Below are 19,225 nucleotides of genomic sequence, written 5' to 3'. Positions count from 1 at the left end.
GCCAATGCAACAGCTCTCAACCCTGCAAGATATTCGCAACTCCACACACTTGCGCACGTAGCCGCCGACCACGAAGCGGTAAGTTGCAATCTACTAATTCCCAATAGAACAACAGATCACACAAGACTTTCAGATCTACACCAAATCAAGCAATATGGTGTAGGGATTCAATAGTTTTGCAGAGCAAACAACTAAGAACTAGGGTTTATTTTAAATGTGGTCTAAACCAACTTTGGGGGCGTCCTGGGCACTTATATAGGGGTTCAGGATGACCTCGGGTCGAAAAAGTACGAAAATAACCGACCCAGAATAGATCTGGTCGAGGCACCGGGTGTGGACCGGATGGGGGTTCCAGGCTTACTGGATGTGCCTCGGTTGGCACAAGTGCAGGGCCCGGTCGGCGCCGGGCTGATCCGGTCTGGGGCCCGGTCGGACCGGACCTGGTACCGGACGCGCCGGCGTGGTGGCCGGTCGGACCGGTTCTGGCGCCGGCCTGGACTTGGTCTTCCTCCCTCGCGCATGCCTCCCTCTCCTCCCTCGCGCTTCCATGGGATGTCTTCATGTCCAGCTTCACGGCCAGCTCCATGTCCAGCTTCTTGTCCAACTTCTTGTCCAGCTGCTCCTCTCCTCCTCGTGCGATGCTTGCTCCCTCCTCATACCTGATCATACATAAATAATAGGACTTAGGCAGTATAAAGTTCTCATCAATCAAAGTATCACTTAGGAACAAATTCACCTGTTGTTTAAGTAGCTTCGCACGAGCTCGTGTCATTGGTCCAATCCTGACTTCATTGAACTTGAGGTTTACAGCAGGATCATCTTCTTGTAATGACGGAGGTAGTAGTGAGGAAGGGGTGTCCTCATCAGAGAGTGCATCACATACTCAGAGAAGGCTACTTCAGACAGCCAAAAAACGGATGTTCAAATGGGAAGCTCATGCGAGTGGTGTATAGGAACACAAAGCTACTAGGTGATGTTACTACTACCAAGTTAATGCTTCGGAGGACACCACAGTGGAAACACAGTTCCAGTTATTGATGTTAGTTAGTAGCCAAGGGATAATGTTAGACTACCCATAATGGAAGTATTATAGATAGTATCATGCATTTTATGTATGAAAAAAACTGATGTGATATTGCAATTAAAGATGAGAGAGAGGATAGTAGTATCATATTTAGATACCGTATCATAGCATGTGATACTAGAAAATTTAATATCGAATAAATCTTGTGCATATATTTGCATGGGGATTATAAAAATCAATTAATATAAAGAGACTATAATATTAGTACATGATACTATGCATTATGGAGATAGTAAAATATAGTTGTATCATATACATGATACATCTATGATACTATGCATTGTGAATAGTTTACTAGTAGTTTGTTGGATCGTGTTCTCATGCATGGAGATGACTAGACGTGCAATGCTAATATCAAGACAATAGTGACTCCATAAAAACACAATAAACTCCAAGTATTCCATTTTTAATATAAAGAGGGGTCTAGAAGATCTCGGTGGAGCTTTTTTCAAGTAGCACATGGCAGATACAAATTACAAGAAGGTCTTTTTTTCATCACTCTCTCTAAAGAATCTAGAATTTGAAGATAAGGCCTCCACTTTTACAAAAACACCCTAGTAGAAAAAGAGGAAAAGCAATCAAGGACAATGGCGCCTATGCCGCCGGTCGCCGGCGAACTCCAGTCGCTTCAGCCGAGCTCCGAGAGGCGTGGTCGAAGGCTCTCTTCCGATGACGAAACCCAGTCGTTGGCCACTTTCAGCATTTCGGGGACGAACCACTTGCATCCTAGAAGCGTCGAGCTCCAGCGATGGATCGACGAATAGGCCTCCGCCATGGAGGTAGAAGAAGGGCCACCTTTTTGGCCAAAGATCACAGTGACAACAATAGTCGCCATGTGTTGCGCTCGAGGAAATCCATCAAATACAGCTCCAGAACGCCGCTCCGCAGATCCACCAAGAACAGTACTACCTCGAATCTCCTCTTCTTCTCCACCACCAGGGTGGCTTGAAAGAGGAAATTCCAAGGCCGCGTCGCCCAAATCTTGAGAGCACCAGAAGAGCTTTATTGAGGGAGATGTAGAAGTCCTACCGCCGCCCGCCTCTGGCTCCCTCCATCGGAGCTCCACAAGCAGCTGCACCGCCATCACGAGCCACCGGAAGCAGCTCACACTCCACAACAGCTAGATCCCCATGGGTATCGTGCTATTCTCCACATGGATAAAATCTAGACCTAGACTCGATCTAACCCTAGCCCTACAAATAGAGGAGGCCGGCTCCCTCTCCCATGTTCGTCTCCGGCCGGCAAAGCTGCCGGAGAGGAGGGGAAGAAGACGGAGGCGCTCAAGAAGGGAAGGAAGAGACAGAAAGAGAGGGCGGGGATGAGTTCTCAATAAACTCCAAGCATGAATGAGTCGACTCAGGGTGAACTCTGAAGAGACGTCCTGACACGGCTGCCGGAGAGGGACGTTCTTCCACTGAGCTGATCTCCGTATAGAGGTTTCGACCGCGAAACGGCTGCACGAAATAGGTAAGCAGGACGAAGGAACGCGGACCTGCACGTCAATGGTTTGCAACGACAACTCTGTTTCAACGTGGCCCAACATTAATTTAACTCGTTGCTTGATGACAAATAATGATATCAACCTACTGTTTTGATAAGATCTGTCACGCCGGTCGCTCTGGATTTGATATGGCCCTGCTGAGTCACTAACTTCGTAATTAGAACCAAGGTGTAGCTTTTTAAAGTGTTTGGGCAAGCCTGGCACCTTCGAAATACAATTAGATTATTCAATTTATTTTACTTTATACAACCCCAAATCATCACCTATATTTGCAAAAGTAAACAGTGGCAATTTTTTGTTTTTCAAAAAACAAATTTGAAACCTGCATCACTTTACCATCACGGATGGAGGAAGCTGGTATCAGCATGCAATCTTTCTCCTTTATTCCGTTATGTAAAATTTTCCAAAGCGACAAACATAACACATTGTCTTTGACTAGGAGCAATTCAGCAGTGGAAACAATGATCTACGGCTGCAACGCTTATGCTTCAAAAAGAAACAAATAGAGGGAGTCCAACTAAAGTAGCAGAAGCCGCTGGTGGATGAAAATGTGGCATACAAAGAGTGATTCTCTCCCCATATGACAACATTGGGCAGTGAGAAGGTGAGCCTTTTGCCATCTACCGTGCCAGATCATTCCTTGAATGGAGTTAGATCGATATTGAACTGCTTCTTTCCCTTGGTGACTCGCTTCGCACAAAGAAAGAAAGAACGGTGAGATAAAAGAGAAATTTGGCTTCAGTATACTGAAGGCAGAATATGTAGCTTACAGCAATCGCAATCAGTTCCTCCAGTAGCTCCTCGAGATTGCGCAATGGCTATAAACAATGTGCAGAACAGTTATACTTGAACTTATCATGACGCAGCACGAATGCTACAAGATATGAAGAAAAGAGACCAAAAGGACTGGAGCATGAAATTCTTGACAGTGATGGAGAGGTTACCCATTGAGTTGGCCCATCGCATGGTGAATTCACAGGATCATCGTGTACCTATCATGGGATTGTGAATCAAAATAAACCTTAGAATATATTATATCCCGGTGGTGGATCGTAACAAAAACGCAAGGTGGAAGAAACAAAGCAGCATCACAGCTTCAGCTACCTCCATGAAAATACCATCAACACCAACTGCAACAGAAGTCCTTGCGATGCATGGTATAAGTTCTCGTAAGCCCCCACTTGCAACCCCACCACCATCAAGCTTACAAAACAGAATCATGTCAGCTGAACAAAGTAAATCCTCAAAAGACAGTCATGCGCATTAGGAAGTAGTTTGGAAGATGCTTAATTAGGTCATGAATGTTTTAGTAGCTGATCACAACATTAGAAGATGGCTAAACAGAAGAACAGAAAATATTAATCAAAATGTCTGAATTCCTGATAATATTCAGCACTTGAGTACTATAGATATGAGGCAAGGGTTTGAGCTTTGGCCATGGCCCATGGTTGCAGAAATATACAATGATGGATCAGATTGGAACATTGCCATATTTTTGTCCTCCAGTTAAGAAAATATGACAGTTTGGACATAGTTTTGGTCAACCTTATAAAAATTTGACCACCAGATAAGAAATCATATTTACAGATTTGTATAAACAATCCTTTCACAACACTAAGTTTGTCAAGTCCTATAAAAATCCTTTCATAACACTAAGTTTATCAAGTCCTATAATAACAGACGGAGTACAAAAGATTCTCTTAATGCTGACTTCGTTGGTGAATTGACATATGACTCATTTCAATGAAAAGAAAAGGAAAACAAAATAGAATTCATTTCAAGATTGTGCAAAAATGTCTACAAGGACAATTTTCTTAAACCAAGAGAGGCATGTCAGAAATACGTGAGTACCTTTTTCCCAGCTGGTTGTTGTAGAGCATGTGTTACATCAGCTACCTGAAAATGCATATTTCTCAATTACTGATCTATGTCATGGTTGATGATGCATTGCTAGCTACTCCTACCAAATAACAGGATACTTGTATATACCAAAAAAAAATGAAAGTTTGAAGTATTACAATTTATGTACAGAAAGAGAAATCATCTGGTTCCTGTCTAATCATATCGATCCATTGTCGAGTACTAACAACAGAACAATGAGTATAAAGGCTAGACTATGTATGCCTTGCTAAGACAATGTGCAAGGATGCTTAATCACTTAATGACACTAAAAAAGTGATATATTCATTCATAAAAGAGATGCAATATTCCAAAATAGGTTAATGTCTTTTTCACAAATATCATGCCAGACTTCCAGACCTACCCAATAACACCAATGATAACCTGAACAGAGTTGTTCATCTAATAGAAACAAGCTGGATAGATGTTGTGCAGATGGACAAAAGTAAGATGCTAATACTTACAACCGGGCAATTTGCTTCCCTCAGCCACTCAAAGTTCCTTGGGTCAACAATTAAATCATCTGTGTGTACAATGAAAAAATCAGAAGATACTGCTAAATTAGGTATCTGTTACAAGGAAACCATGAACATTGCAGGTAATCTATATTTTCCTGTGAAATCGGAATAAGGATACAGACAGCTTGAGCTCCAATAGAAAAAACGGTTACATTGTTGTATTGCAGCTGCACGAGCAAGCTACCAGACATTACTATTAGTATGTTATATTAGTGAGTTCAAACCATGAATTTCCTAGGCACCAGAGCAATATTTCCAGACATATTTATTTCTCAGATATCACTTATTCATCTTTTTCTGAATCTAGCTACTCCATGGCAACCATCACTATTGCTCATGCCACACCATATTTGAATGTCCAGAAAGAACAGGATATTCTAGTCAGGGAGACATGCTTCCTGACGATCACATAGCATAGCATAGAAAAGCATTTAGTTTGATCAGATTTTATGTGGTTTTCTTATTTATTTTATTTTACCCTATTTATTTGTCTGTTTTTAAGAGGGCAATGCACATGAAAGAGAGCCAAAAGATGCCTTAAGCCCTTAACTGTAGCCAAACATGGTGCCACGCTCACAGACCATCACATTTTGATTTCCAGCCAGTCTAATTTTCTCGGCAGAGTTCGCCATAACCTGGAAAGGCACAGGATCCCTTCGGCAAATGTATAACGAAAGCAGAAGCAAAAGTAGTATAGCTGAATCTGATAAAACTGACTGCAGGCAACCTCAGGAAGGACTTATCGAAAAATGCAACCTTTCATTTCTATATGAATTAACTCCAGACTTCTAGAACAGAAAAGACAGCAGAACCACAGATTCTTGATGCAACATTTTCCACTGAAAATAACCAAATATACACCTATGTAGCACAAGCGCATAACTGATATTTGACTGCATAAAGCTCTATCTTGAAAATGGCCTAGCCAAACTTCCATAAGGAAATGGTAACTCGCAGGGAAAGGTAGTTGGGCAATCAACATGGTGATAGGCTGAACTGGAACTGATAGTTTGTCTTACAAAATTACTTAGACGTCATGTTGACTTCTAATGTTTGATTTATCTTGAGTAGAATAGCACAAACAATTGCAAATAGCTTCCACTTTGTCTAACCATTCAATCTCATAAATAACAAATCACATGATTTTTTTCCTAAACAAAGAACATTATGTAATATTTCTAGAACAATGATCAAACTGAGGACAACTTTTTAAGGCTAATGCTAAATCAGACAATGGAACCAGAAATAATGTAGCTAGTTGCAACAATACTACACCTCTGTTTATTTGTTCAAGAAGCCCACCAATAGTTAGTCAAACAACATATATGTTTAGTGCCATATAATCCATATTTAAATGTACTTTTATATCATCATAATTTCATTTATCAATACAAATATAATTAATGGAGAAAATAAGATGAAAGTTTTATGTTGTAGAACATAACAACTCAAACCGCACCTTCAAAGGATCAACAGTTTTTTTTACTGTTCAAAGGATCAACACTTGGAGTAGCACATTCAAGTTTTGGCAAGACTGATAGATCAAAATGCAACTTACCGAAGGAGCACAGAATTGTCCTTTCTTGATATTGATAATTTTCCCAGTCTTAGCGGCAGCCACTAGAAGGTCAGTCTGTTGACATAGTAATATATTCGTATTAGACATCCAGAATGAGATAATTAAGTGCAGATTCACACTTAGATAGCTAGCATTACTGTAACTCTCTACAAAAGAACATGCATATATCAAAGTTGTACCTGGCGACAGAGAAAAGCTGGGATCTGTATAATATCAGCAACTCTTCCAACAGCTTCACACTGATTTAGTTGATTAGTTAGATACCATTTGTCTTCACACTTCAGAGCAAACGATACATAGTGCTATACTATGAATTCAAAGGGTGCAGTATAGATATGCCAAAGTACAAAGATCTTTTCAGTATAATCGTAAATTCATGTAATTTTTTTGCAAAAACTTGAAATGGGAAGAAAATATACATGTCATATCCAAATGCATGAAAAAAGTAGTGGTACCGGTGGTAAAATAACATTTCGAAAGGAAGCATAACTACCAGACACTGCTAAGCATGCAGAAATATTAGGACAGTGACACCGCAGCAATTGCTTGCCAACCAGAGAGAATTTCCTAGCTACAGGATTAACAAAACAAAATGGATACCTGCCAGCTTTCATGCACGTCAGTGACCACTGGGAGGTCATATGCCATCTTCACCTTTTCAAGGATCTGATATAGCAAGGTGGCAAAGTTATACACGAAAAGGGACAGAAATTCAAAAGATCAAATATCATTTGACATACCTTCAGGCCTTCTTCAAGACCAGGACCACGGAAGGATTTCGATGATGTACGGTTTGCTTTATCAAAGCTGGATTTGAACACAAGAGGCACCCCAAGTCTGCCATGAAAGAAAAGAAACAGGTTTAGTTTGGCCCAAGAATAAACAAAAGTATGAATGTATGATGATTGGTTGCTCACTTAGTTGTGATGGTTTTGATGTGTTTGGCCATCTTCATCACATGTTCCTCTGATTCGATCACATTGGGCCCAGCTAACAGGAAGAACGGCTGAGCAGCCTGTTGCAAGAATCAGCGGGGTCAGTCCCTGCATAGATGTAACACACCACAGGTCTCTCCGGATGTGCTTACACTACTGTCATCAATCGTACAACGGTAAACCAAGAAAATAACATGGGCACAAAGGTATCCAATAGCAGTTCTGCTATTTCCTTGTATGATACGTTCCTTCATCCACAGAAGAAGCAGAAACAGAGAGCACCCAAACGAAGATTTCTCTTAACTCGCACGCAGAATAAACAATAAGAGTAATCCCATTCAGTCATACCAAAACATCTCAACGCTCAAGCGTGCCCATTATCGTAGCATCCTCATTAAAATCACTAAATCATGCGTTTCTCAGGTGGTACTATTTGTACGCCACAGCAATCTCTGTACTGACACTGCACAATTTTCAATCAAGTGATTCATTATAATCGCAGCACTTATGACCGTATAATTTGGCTTCTTTTACCAGGACCTCGCTAAGAAACCAACCAAATCTCAAAAAAAAAGAAACTTAAACCATTAATGGTAAGCACCACGCAAGGTTTCTTCACAGAACACACTGCCGACAATCAGCTGTCTATCGTTCCAAGATCATCAATCTAAACAACGAGCAAACGGAGACAGGATACAACCATCCTACTAGAACGCTCGCCCCTAGAACATCATCGGCGAGGAAGAAACAGCAGAGAAGATACGAAACCAACCCACCCACGCAAGGTGGTCGACGAAATGCCGCACCGGATACCGCACGCGATAGTACAAGGGCTTCCTCATTACCTTGAGCTGGCCGTACAGCGCCACGGACGAGGCGTCCATTCCGTTTCCGCCCTCGAGACGAGATCGTCGGCGTGGAGCACGCGGTGGAGGAATTGCTCTGTGCGTGGGAGTGGGAGTGGGATCGGTGTGTACGTGTGGGAGGGAGCGGGGCGCTATGGGATATGGAGGAAAGAGGGACGGGCGGCATGTGCCATTGCAGATCGGACTGACAGTGGACCCGTCCCCGGCTCTCCCCTTCAGCAACTTTTTTGAGATAGCTCATCACGTGTACCACGAGATCAGGTGCATTCAACAGCATTTTTGTCAATAACACAACAAAACAAAATAAATTTACTAAAGCTGCACCTCCCGCTGCCCTCTAACCCTAGCACCCAACACCCTCCTCCTCCCACCGCCGTCAGTGGCGCCGCCAGGCAAAGCCTCGGTGGCGTGGCGGCGACGGGGGATCCTCTCCTGCTGCGCCAGGTAGCGGCTCGGCTTGGTTTCATCTAGATTTTCGGGGGACGTCGTCAAGATGGTTGAGGAGGCGTCGCGTCGGAATAAGAGGGCTGGAGCTCGACCCCCATCTCGGCAAGGCCACTTGTGGCGGCGCCGGCAAGCTGTTGTCTAGGTTTCCTCTCAGATCCGTGGATCTCGAGAGGGTGGTCTCCCCGGGAGCGGTCGATCTTCGACCCCGCCGTGGGGTTTGTGGAGTCTATTCTGGAGTCGAAAGAGTGCGGATGTTGTTGTCTTCCCCTCAGCCTGCCGTGGTGGCAAGTGAGAGGAAGGGGATGGCACCACCGTCCTCCTTTTTAGGGTCATGTGTGCTCTTCTGGCGGTCTGCGGCTGCAGCGTCTTGCAGCTTCCTCCGGTCGGCCTTGGTGGCGAGGGGAGGAGGTGGCTTGACGTGTCGACGCCTGAACCTGCCAAATGTGGAGCGTTTTGCTGGTGGCTTAGGTCTACTGCTCGGAGATCTTCTTCTAGAGGTGGCTCTTCCCCATCTCCTGCCTGCTCGATGGTCTGGAAAAGATTATTAGCTCTCACCCTTCGGGGTGGGCACTCCTTCGGTGTTCAAAGCCCAGTGTGGCGACGACAGCGACGGTGATACGATGGTGTTGGAAGATGCGCTGCCTCTGGATCCGGTCTCTGTACTTGTTTGGTGACGACGAGGACGATGGGTTTGATTGGGATCCAGAAGTATGGTGTGAGCACTGGCGGAGGGTCTTGGAGACCATCCCGGATCGTGGCCCGGTCTTCTAGCAATACAACATGGTTATTTAGCCCATAAAAGTTGAGAAATATTGGCCAAAATGAGACATACTGCTTATTCGCTCCGGCTAACACTTCAAGCTGAGCAATTAGCCCCTCCTAGTTTAGCTGGCACCCTCCGCCACTGGGTGTGAGGTCATTCTTGCAAAAGTCTGGAATTATATTGTATTTTTATTTATTTTTGGAGTTGTTTGTAATCGGTTTCGCCAATAAATTCCATTAGTTGTTATCTAAAAAAACAATATTTTATCGGCATTGGTGTCTATCAATTTTGATTTGACGTTCGTTTTTTCTAGATTCATGTTGTATACTCTCTTCGTTTTAAGATAGTGGTCTTTAATTTGTCAAAATTTAGATCTATCTAGACACTATATAGTATTCCCTCCTCGTCAAAATGTAGTGCGTAAAAGAATTTTAAAGTCAAATAATGAGTTTAATCATGCATATAGGAAAAAAATGCTAACACCCGAAATATCAAATCAATACCATTAGATTTTTTGTAATGTAGTATATTTATATTTGATATGGTAGAGGTAGATAATTTTCCTCAAAAAAATTAATCAAACCTAACATTGTTTGACTTTCTAGAAAAATTATATGCACTACATCGTGGCAAGAAGGGAGTATATAGATACATCCACATTTGAGCGAAAAGTCATTTTGAATCCTAGACAATAGTATCCTCATCGTATTAAAAGATTCAAAAATTAAATTTATGTGTTTTTTTAAAAAATGTAACAAAATTCTAAAAGGAGATGATGTATCCCACTAACATGCAAAATCTCAATTATAAATGTTTTATTTTCTGAGCTACATAAAAATGAAAAAATCTGATTTCTTATTGAAGATTGAATCACCATCCTCAGATCCACACATTTGTTATTTTTGTGTATCCTAAAATACAAACTATTTCCAGCTGAAAGCTTACAAACGAAAATACAAACTATTTCCAGCTGAAAGTTTACATGTTTGTGGAATACAATACTAAATATATCATAATTTATTTTGAGATTTTTCTAAAACTAAGAAATGTAATTTTTAATTACTTTCTAAAAAAGGGATCACTGGTGCCCATGTGCACCAAATTAATCTATGTCCCAAATCAACACAACTCACAAAAGAAAAATTAAGACACTACTAAAGAACAAGAATTAAAAGTTTCCTCAAGAAAAGCGAACACGAGATTTGAGTGTACTTGACAGCCAAACGTTCAACACAAAAGTACCGTCAAGGCATTCATAGATAAAGATGCATTCTATTATGTTCATCTGCACAAGGATTCTTTCTTCTACCCCTCCACAGAACACATTTATGCCATCGTCACCATGAAAAATATTTACAAATAATATTAGCATTTTCTTAAGGCTCAGGCGTGCGAGAGCATACAGAGATACTGTACAGCCATGGTACAAGGCACATAATAATTAACTGAGGCTGCTTTGCTACGGTTGGTCTGATGGTTTTAGGAAATTGTGGCACTCCAGCTGCTGCATTTCTCCTCCATTGACTGGGTCATACTGGCAGCGATAGAAGCTACAGGCAAAGAGAAGTACATGTCTGAGTTAAAAAAAAAAAGTATTGCTGGAAATCTGATTATTGCAAGAACTAATGTTCAACTTCATGTCATTACCTTCCATCCATACCAACAACAGCCACAGTATTCTTCTCATGGCCAAATGCAACAATGTACTGCTCACCCTCATGGAGCCTAAATTGAGCAACAGACCACTCGGAGTGGAAATATTTAGGTAACACGCCTGCCAGCAATGAAATAGACATGCTTAGTACTGGTTGGAAAACTGAAAGTGTCTCGTCACTTTCATCTTGAGAACCAGGTCTAAATGTAGTTTGGGCATGGTCAACTATAAAAAATACTGCCCATGCCCATAATGAAAAATGCAAGATACCAACAAGTATAGACTAATCATGCTGTGTTCGGTTCCATACTTCAGAAAGAGAATGTATCAACAGCGTAACAGACATGTACCAAAATAACTTGCATAAGGAAGAAGGGACAAGAACACCATGGAAATTAGAGACTACAGAGCATTCATGTATACTAAGCACATTGTGAACAATGTAAACATATCGAACAATATAGCAGTGTCAAACAATGTGGGCCACTCTCCAAGATAAACGTGCAAGGATGGTTTTTTAGCAAGGAGATGTATGCAACTAAGGATATCTGAAACGATTATGAACTTACCCTTAATAAAAGAAAACGATGGACTCATATGGGGAACATCGGGCTCTGGAGCTGGCAGAGGCTTATCATTTGTCGTCAAACCCACGTTTATCTTTAAATTGAACACATGAATTGTTCCTTTATCACTAGATACAGCTAAATACTGTAAATTATTTGAGAAAGCCAAGCTATATATTTCTGCTCTATCAGCTCCTCTCCTTACCTGCAACAGAATAAGGCAGACAGATATTAAATGATATAAATGCGAGACTTCATTTGCCATAAGTGAGTTAGCAAATTATAGTTAGATGTCATTATGTTGTTACCAACTCAGTGTGCTGCATCAGTGAATATACTGTAGAGCAATATAGTCTGACAGTAAATGCACATAGAGTTTTATAACCACAGGTATAAGGATAGTAAGTTTCTTAGAAAATAAATTTGAGATCAAATTGTATTATAACAAATTTGGTACCTGCGGTATAAGATTGCAACATCAGTACTGAAATAATGTATTGCAAAAAAGCAATGAGATCAAATCACTAGAGCAAGTTCTGAAATCTTTATGAAACAAGAATTGATAAAAACAACAATAAATAGCATTAACAGGTGGCCTGGGGTGTATCTGATTGGGAACTTCACTTATGGAGGCGAAATAAACAAAAAAGCGATATTGGTGTAGGTGGTAGGTCAGGGTGCAATGGACTATTTTCTGGTAATAAAAGTAAGGTAGAAAACTTGCAATTGTAAATCAGTCCTATATGATAATTAATCTATGGCTGCAAGAATATAGGCTAATACCAAGTTAACCTCCCTTCAAAGATATACAAGAATGAACCAATCTTCACACCACCAAATAATAGGTACAGTTTCTCCAGTTGACATGGAACTTCTAGGTCACTAGAGATCTACAGAGTACATCTCTCCAACCTCACCAATGCTTGAGGTGTGCAGGGTTTCTAACATCAGAAACGGACTACAGAACCTCCAAAGTTGAGAAAGCTGTGTCTCAGATTTCCAAGGGGAATTATGAGAAATGGTCATCTTCAGAACCAGGGAAATTCGCTAATCATGATGGATGATTATAAGCAAAGCAAACCAAGTGGTGTACGAAAGCAACATACATACTACCGACCATGATGGACCACCAAAGAAGCATCACAATGTGACACTTCCAATGATGTTAGCTTATTAACATTTTCTTCCATGACAACTTTCAAGTATTCATTGTACATCAATGCTAACATTTGATCCCAAGTGTCAACAGTGATACCTGTGATGTATTTACTTTACTCAGCAGATGGATGGCATCATACTACCTAGTAAATGTTGTGCACTTGATTATAGCACCACTAAGGTTATTTCAATTCACGAATTGTAGTTGAATTGGCATGGGTTAAAACTGGAAAGCACCATAAGGATTTAAAATCATCACTCTTGAACTAGTATACAACCAAGAGTACTTTCCTTCTTTAATATTAAATTCATATTCAAGTCTCTGATTTGTTGATTAATCAGGTCCAGGTTCTTAAAAATATAGGAAATACATGAATTTCTAGGGAACAAATTCTATTTATCTCATATTCAAATAGAACACAAAAGCTGTATCAAAGCAAAACATCAAATCCTTCTGAACTAGTGAAATACTGATGCATACCAAAGCTTCAATTTGGGATGCTCATTCAAATCCTTCTAAACTGAGAACTGTGAGTTTCAAAAGGTTCGTTTCGAAGCTTCATTGTGAAAGATATCAGCCCAAATAATCACTTGATGCGAGTTCAAACTTTCATTGACTATAATTACTAAACAAATGCAGGATCAGGCATCGGCAAACTTGGTAGCACATTATGTTCAGTTGAAAAACATTGCAATGTTCCAACAGATATTCCATCTAAAAAGTAAAGCTAATCCTACAAGCGTCGTTCTAGCAACCACTGATGCATATCAACTATCAAAGCTTCAATTTGTGATGCTCATTCAAATACTTCTAAAATGAGAAGTGTAAGTTTCAAGAAGTCCTTTTTGAAACTTCATTGCGAAAGATATCAGCACAAGTAATCACTTGATGCAATCTCAAACTTTCCTTGACTGAAATTGCTAAACAAATGCAGCATCAGGCATCAGCAAAATTGGTAGCACATTATGTTCAGTTGAAAAACCTATGCAATGTTTCGACAGATATTCCATCTAAAAAGCAAAGCTAATCCTGCAAGAGTCGTTCTAGCAACCAACATTGGATGGTACTGCTGACACTAGTGCAAAACGAAATCTTTTTGTTGCATAAATCTTGCGTGCTAGCATAAATTTCGAAAAACTCAGGTTTGGAAGCTTCCTTGTCAAAGATACCAGTACAGGTAATCACTCAATGCAATTAGGAACTTTCATTTACTTGCTATGCAAATGCAGCATCTAGCATCAGCAAAATTGGTATCACTTTATGTTCAGTTGAGAAACCTAATCAATGTTTTGACAGACAGAAAATAAAGCTAAGCCTGCAATCGCCATTCTAACAACCTATGTCTGCATGGTACTGCTGATATATCAGTGAAAAACCGAGCTTATTTTAGCATAGCTGACACACACTAGCATAATTTAATCGTCTATTATGACTTGTTTAATCAGGTCCTTCTAAAACACAGAAAATGCCAGAATTTTTAAGCACAGCTAACACACACTAGCATACTGATGTGTTGATTAATCAGGTCCAGGTTTTAAAACATGGGAAATGCCAGAATTCCCAGGGGACAAATTCCATTTATCCCATATAGATCTTAAGCAAGAAACGAAACAAAACATTGAATCCTTCTAACTAGTGAAACAATGATGCATATGAAAGCTTCAATTTGGGATGCTCATTCAAATCCTTCTAAGCTGAGAACTATAATTTTCCGTAAATTCAGGTTCGGAATCTTCCTTGTGAAAGATATCTATACAGTGCAATTTCAAACTTCCATCGACTGTAATTGCTGGACATATGCAGCATCCAGCATCAGCAAAATTGGTAGCACTTTATGATCAGTTAAAAAAATCTAATCTATGTTTCGACAGATATTCATCTGAAAAGTAAAGCTAATCCTGCAAGCGTCGTCCTAGCAACCTATGTCGCATGGTACTGCTGACACTAGTGCAAAACCAAATCTTTTGTACTTCATCCGATCCATAATAAGTGCCAGGGTCTTAGTACAAACCCTGACAAACCCCGATACTTATTATGGATCGGAGGAGTACCATAAGGAGTAAAGATTATCACTCTTGAACTAGTACAGTAGCAATAGTACTTTCCTTTCTTTATGATATAATAATTTATATTGAAGTTTCTGATGTGTTGATTAATCAGGTCCATGTTTTTTAAAGATAGGAAATACCAGAGATTCAAGGGAACAAATTCTATTTATCTCATAGTGTGGATTATTCAAATAGAACACACAAAGACTAGATCTTAGGGAACAAATAGAACAAAGCATCCAATCCTTCTAAACAAGTGAACCACTGATGCATATCAAAGCTTCGACTTGGGATGGTCATTCAAATGATCCTTCTAAACGAGAAAAATATAAATTTTGAAATCTCGGGTTTAGGAGCTTCCTTGTGAAAGATTACAAACTTCTGTTGACTTGCTAAACAAATGCAGCATCCAGCATCAGCAAAATTGTGAGGAATTTACGTTCAGTTGAGAAACCTAATCAATGTTTCGACAGACAGAAGTAAAGCTAAGCCTGATATATCAGTGCAAAACCGAACCTTTTTAGCATTTGAGTTGTGTGCAAGCATAAACATCCAGAATTTGGTCGGCAGGGTGTTTTAATTTCCATTTGATCAAACTTATTGTGATTGCATCAGTCAAATTTAATCATGACTTGAGAACTGTGTATGTAAGAAAGAGTAAAGCAACTTACTTCTTGTAGAAGGTTTCCCTCGGCGGCATTGAAGATCCTTACAAGCGTCCCCTTGGTACTGGCGGTGGCGATGAGCCTCCCATCCTGCGACAGCGCGAAGCACGCGACGCGGGACGAGTGCGCGTTGATAAACTTGGTCTTCCTGGCCCCGTAGTGCTCGACCCTGATCTGTCCCTTCTGCGCGCCGGGGCATACGAGCACGGTGGCGCCGGGCTGCTGGGAGACGGCGCAGAGGCCCCTGGGGTTGGGCGCGGTCTCGATGTGGTGGACGAGCTTGAGGTCGGCGAAGTTGTAGACGTAGACCTTGGCGTCGAGCACGACGACGATGCGGTCGCGGCGGAGGCGCACGGCGCGCACGGGCGACTTGAAGGAGAGCTCCCCGATGCAGCGGCTCTGGTGGTCGTCCCAGATCATCACCTTGTTGGGCGGGTAGTGGGGCGCGTCGCCGCCGCCGACGAGCGCGAGGATGTTGCAGCGGAAGAGCATCTCGACGACCCCGACCCCGCCCCCGCCGCCGCTGAGGGGTGGGGTCGGGGTGTCTTGGGGCTGGGAGGTGGGGGGGTTGGGGGCGGTGGGGCCGAGGTCGCGGCGGAAGATCTCGCGGAAGGGGTCGCAGTTGAAGATGCGGAAGCCGGACTTTGTGCCGGCCGCGAAGCAGCCGTAGTCCTGGTTGAAGGAGATGTGGAGCAGGTCCTTGGCTGCTGGGAAGGGGCGGTCGGCGCCGGATGGTCCCGTGGTGGGGGGAGCCAGGTCGGCCGCCGCGAGGGCGGATGAGACGGAGGAGACGGAGGCGGAGTTGTCGTCGCCGCTCTCGTCCTCCTCCCCGCCGGACGGGGTGGGCTCGATTGCGTCGGTGGGGAGCGGCGGCTCCGGGTCCTGGTCCGGCTCCGACGGTTCCTGCTCCGGCGTCTCGGGATCCGTCTCCGGGGGCATCTCTGGGGGGTCCCGCACCTTAGGTTTCCAGACCTTGTTGGTCTTGCTGTTGTTGTCCCGGCCCTTAGGCTGAGGCTCCGGCGGCAGGTCGTCGTCGAGGAGGGAGCTAGGGTTTGGTGGGTTGGGCGTGGTCGCCATGGGGAGGGGAGAGGAGAGGTGAGTTGGGGCTGCACGATAACTCGGAGGGAGGTTGCGGGTGGGACGCGCTCCTAGAACAAGGTTGGACGAGCAGTAGCAGGTCGCTGACAGGCGGGGCCCGCAGGTGTTTGTTAACTGGTACGCGACTCGGCCGGCAGCGTAGCTTGTTCGTGTTGGCGACTGTGCGCCCGGTCGGTCGGATCGAACGCAGTGACGGCACGGGAGCGTGGCGTGGATGGGAAGGCAGGCAGCGCGTGCCTTTCGTGGCGTCCGGGCTACACCGTGCCACGTGAGCGATAGTGTCCTCATGTATCTCAGGTAGGATTCCTTGTCGTGCTGCTGTACGAGTATGCAGGTACTACTACTCGGTAATGTTTGTGACCCGTCGGACGAACGGAATGAACGGGACGTACATGAGCATCGTGTTGCTGTTCAGCAACTTTGGAAGTAGGAACAAGTGTGAACGATGAAAAAAAATATTAGGCGTGTATGGTTGTCTGACGCTTCTTGGCTCGCATCGGCCCAGCAATTTGACGTTTTATTTCTTGGACGCACTCGCGTTCTTGCATAGCACGGATTTTAAAGCACCTCTGAGACACACCCCGGAGAATGCCCCGTTTGACAGTTTCTCCAGGGCCAGGCCCTGGGTAGACGAAAATCGACAACGCCGTTCGCGCGGGAGCTCCTCCTCGGCATGGCGGGAGAAGTCGAAATCCCAGCGGCGTTGCGCGGCAAAGGTAGGGGTAACCTCCCTCTTCGGTTACCCTCTCCATTAGCCCCCTCCCAAATTTTCCTTTCCCCCAAATTTCGCACCGATGGCGGCGGCGGCGACCCAGATCTGGCAGTGCGCATATCCCTTCGGTCTCCGGCACCGGACCAGGGTCCTCTTCTCCATCCGCGGAGGAGCCTGCGCACATCTGCGGCGGCTTTCGGCCGTGTCCTTCTTACGCCATGACGGAGGTAAGGGGAAACTCATCTGCTCTACTGTAGTGTTAGATTCATGTTCGTAGAACTAGTTGGGTTCGATAAGACCGTTCGTAATGCATAGATCTTGTTTGAGTAGACCGACCAACTCCAACTTGTGCATCACGCCGCGGCACTCATCATTTCCATACAAGCATGGATCCTGATGATGCACAAGAGAGCAGTTAGTCATGTTGCTTATCCTCGTGTTACTTACGGACCTATTTACAACGAGATCAGGAGAGAATTGCCAACCTAAACAACATCTACAACTGCAACGACGTAGAGGCTATCCAGATGCTACCGACGAGAAGAGCGCCTTTCTATGCACTTGTGAAAATGTTCAGGGGTAGAGGACTGCTGACTGATAGCATCCACACCTCTGTCGAAGAACAAGTCGCAATGTTTCTTCATGTCGTCGGTCATAACCAGAGTTTAGAGTCATCCGTAACACATTCAGGCGATCCACAGAGACTATCTCTCGGTACTTCCAGCAGGTGTTGTTCGCAATTGGGGAGCTCAGAGGTGAAATCATCAAGCCAGCATCAATGAACACACCACCCAAGATCAAGAACAGCTACAGGTGGTTCCCCTATTTCAGGGTGAGTACAAAATTATGTTCATTCTACCTATCAGATGTGTGGTACTGTCAAAAATATAACTGTGTGCTAATTTTTTTACAGGATTGCATTGGGGCTATTGATGGTACTCATGTCACTGCAAAGGTACCGAGATCAATGTCTACAGCATTCCGCGGGAGGAAGCACTACACCAGCCAGAACGTGCTAGCAGTTGTGGATTTCGATATGAGGTTCACCTACGTGTGCTTGCTGGGTGGGAGGGTTCAGTTCATGATGCGAGCATCCTGGCCGACAGCTTGTCAAGGCTTGATGGGTTGCAAATCTCTGAGGGTAAGTTCTACCTTGGAGATGCTGGATATGCATGCCGACCCGGAATTCTACCTCCCTTCAGGAAAACAAGGTACCACTTCAACGAGTTCTCTGCGAAGCACCGACGCGAGAGAGTTGTTCAATCTCAGACACTCAAGCCTTAGAGTCACCATTGAGAGGGCCTTTGCTGCATTGAAGAACAGGTTCAAGGTCCTTGACCAGAAACCGTTCCACACGTTTAACACTCAGGTAAAGCTGGTCCTTGCTTGCTGCATTCTTCACAACTGGATCCTAGGTTGGGGCGAGGATGAGTTCTTCGAAGAGGTTGTCACTTTTGATGAAGTGGAGACCGGCCATGGCATGGACGCAGGCGACAATGATGCCTGGAAGGTGAAGAGGCAAAAGTGGGCAGACGCAATTTGGGAAGCCAGAGGCAACACCACCATCTGAGAAAAAGTGAAGGAGTGAACAAGTGAAGAAGAAGTGAAGTAGTGAAGAAGAAGTTAAGAAGAAGAACCCCCTATGATCCTCTGTTTCTCGACCCCTTTTCAATCCCCGTATGTTGAACGATCCCGTTAAGATAAACTGCAATTCGTAGTAGCTAGGGATGA

At 43.4% G+C, this 19,225-nt stretch overlaps 2 protein-coding genes across 2 annotated transcripts; both read right to left on the bottom strand.

Moving 5' to 3' along the window:
- Nucleotides 1-3,000: 3,000 nt before the first annotated feature.
- Nucleotides 3,001-8,456, bottom strand: LOC124665306 (2-dehydro-3-deoxyphosphooctonate aldolase). Its single transcript, XM_047202722.1, has 13 exons — nucleotides 8,362-8,456; nucleotides 7,499-7,596; nucleotides 7,322-7,418; nucleotides 7,182-7,247; nucleotides 6,761-6,820; nucleotides 6,561-6,635; nucleotides 5,553-5,637; nucleotides 4,949-5,007; nucleotides 4,437-4,481; nucleotides 3,690-3,788; nucleotides 3,530-3,577; nucleotides 3,356-3,403; nucleotides 3,001-3,275 (listed from the first exon to the last, which is right to left on the bottom strand). Exons 1-13 carry the CDS (start codon nucleotides 8,398-8,400, stop codon nucleotides 3,219-3,221), a joined length of 876 nt encoding a protein of 291 aa, XP_047058678.1. The 5' UTR covers nucleotides 8,401-8,456; the 3' UTR covers nucleotides 3,001-3,218.
- Nucleotides 8,457-10,818: 2,362 nt separating this feature from the next.
- On the bottom strand, nucleotides 10,819-16,801 carry LOC124666840 (autophagy-related protein 18a-like). The gene is made up of 4 exons (XM_047204170.1): nucleotides 15,691-16,801; nucleotides 11,816-12,017; nucleotides 11,240-11,366; nucleotides 10,819-11,142 (listed from the first exon to the last, which is right to left on the bottom strand). The coding sequence occupies exons 1-4, from the start codon at nucleotides 16,759-16,761 to the stop codon at nucleotides 11,052-11,054; spliced, it is 1,491 nt and encodes a 496-aa protein (XP_047060126.1). The 5' UTR covers nucleotides 16,762-16,801; the 3' UTR covers nucleotides 10,819-11,051.
- Between the last annotated feature and the right edge of the window lie 2,424 nt (nucleotides 16,802-19,225).

Source organism: Lolium rigidum, chromosome 6 (genome assembly GCF_022539505.1).
Source record: "Lolium rigidum isolate FL_2022 chromosome 6, APGP_CSIRO_Lrig_0.1, whole genome shotgun sequence".
Lineage (NCBI taxonomy): Eukaryota > Viridiplantae > Streptophyta > Magnoliopsida > Poales > Poaceae > Lolium > Lolium rigidum.
Note: the sequence above shows the minus strand (reverse complement) of the source record. Positions and strands in the feature narration are given on the sequence as shown.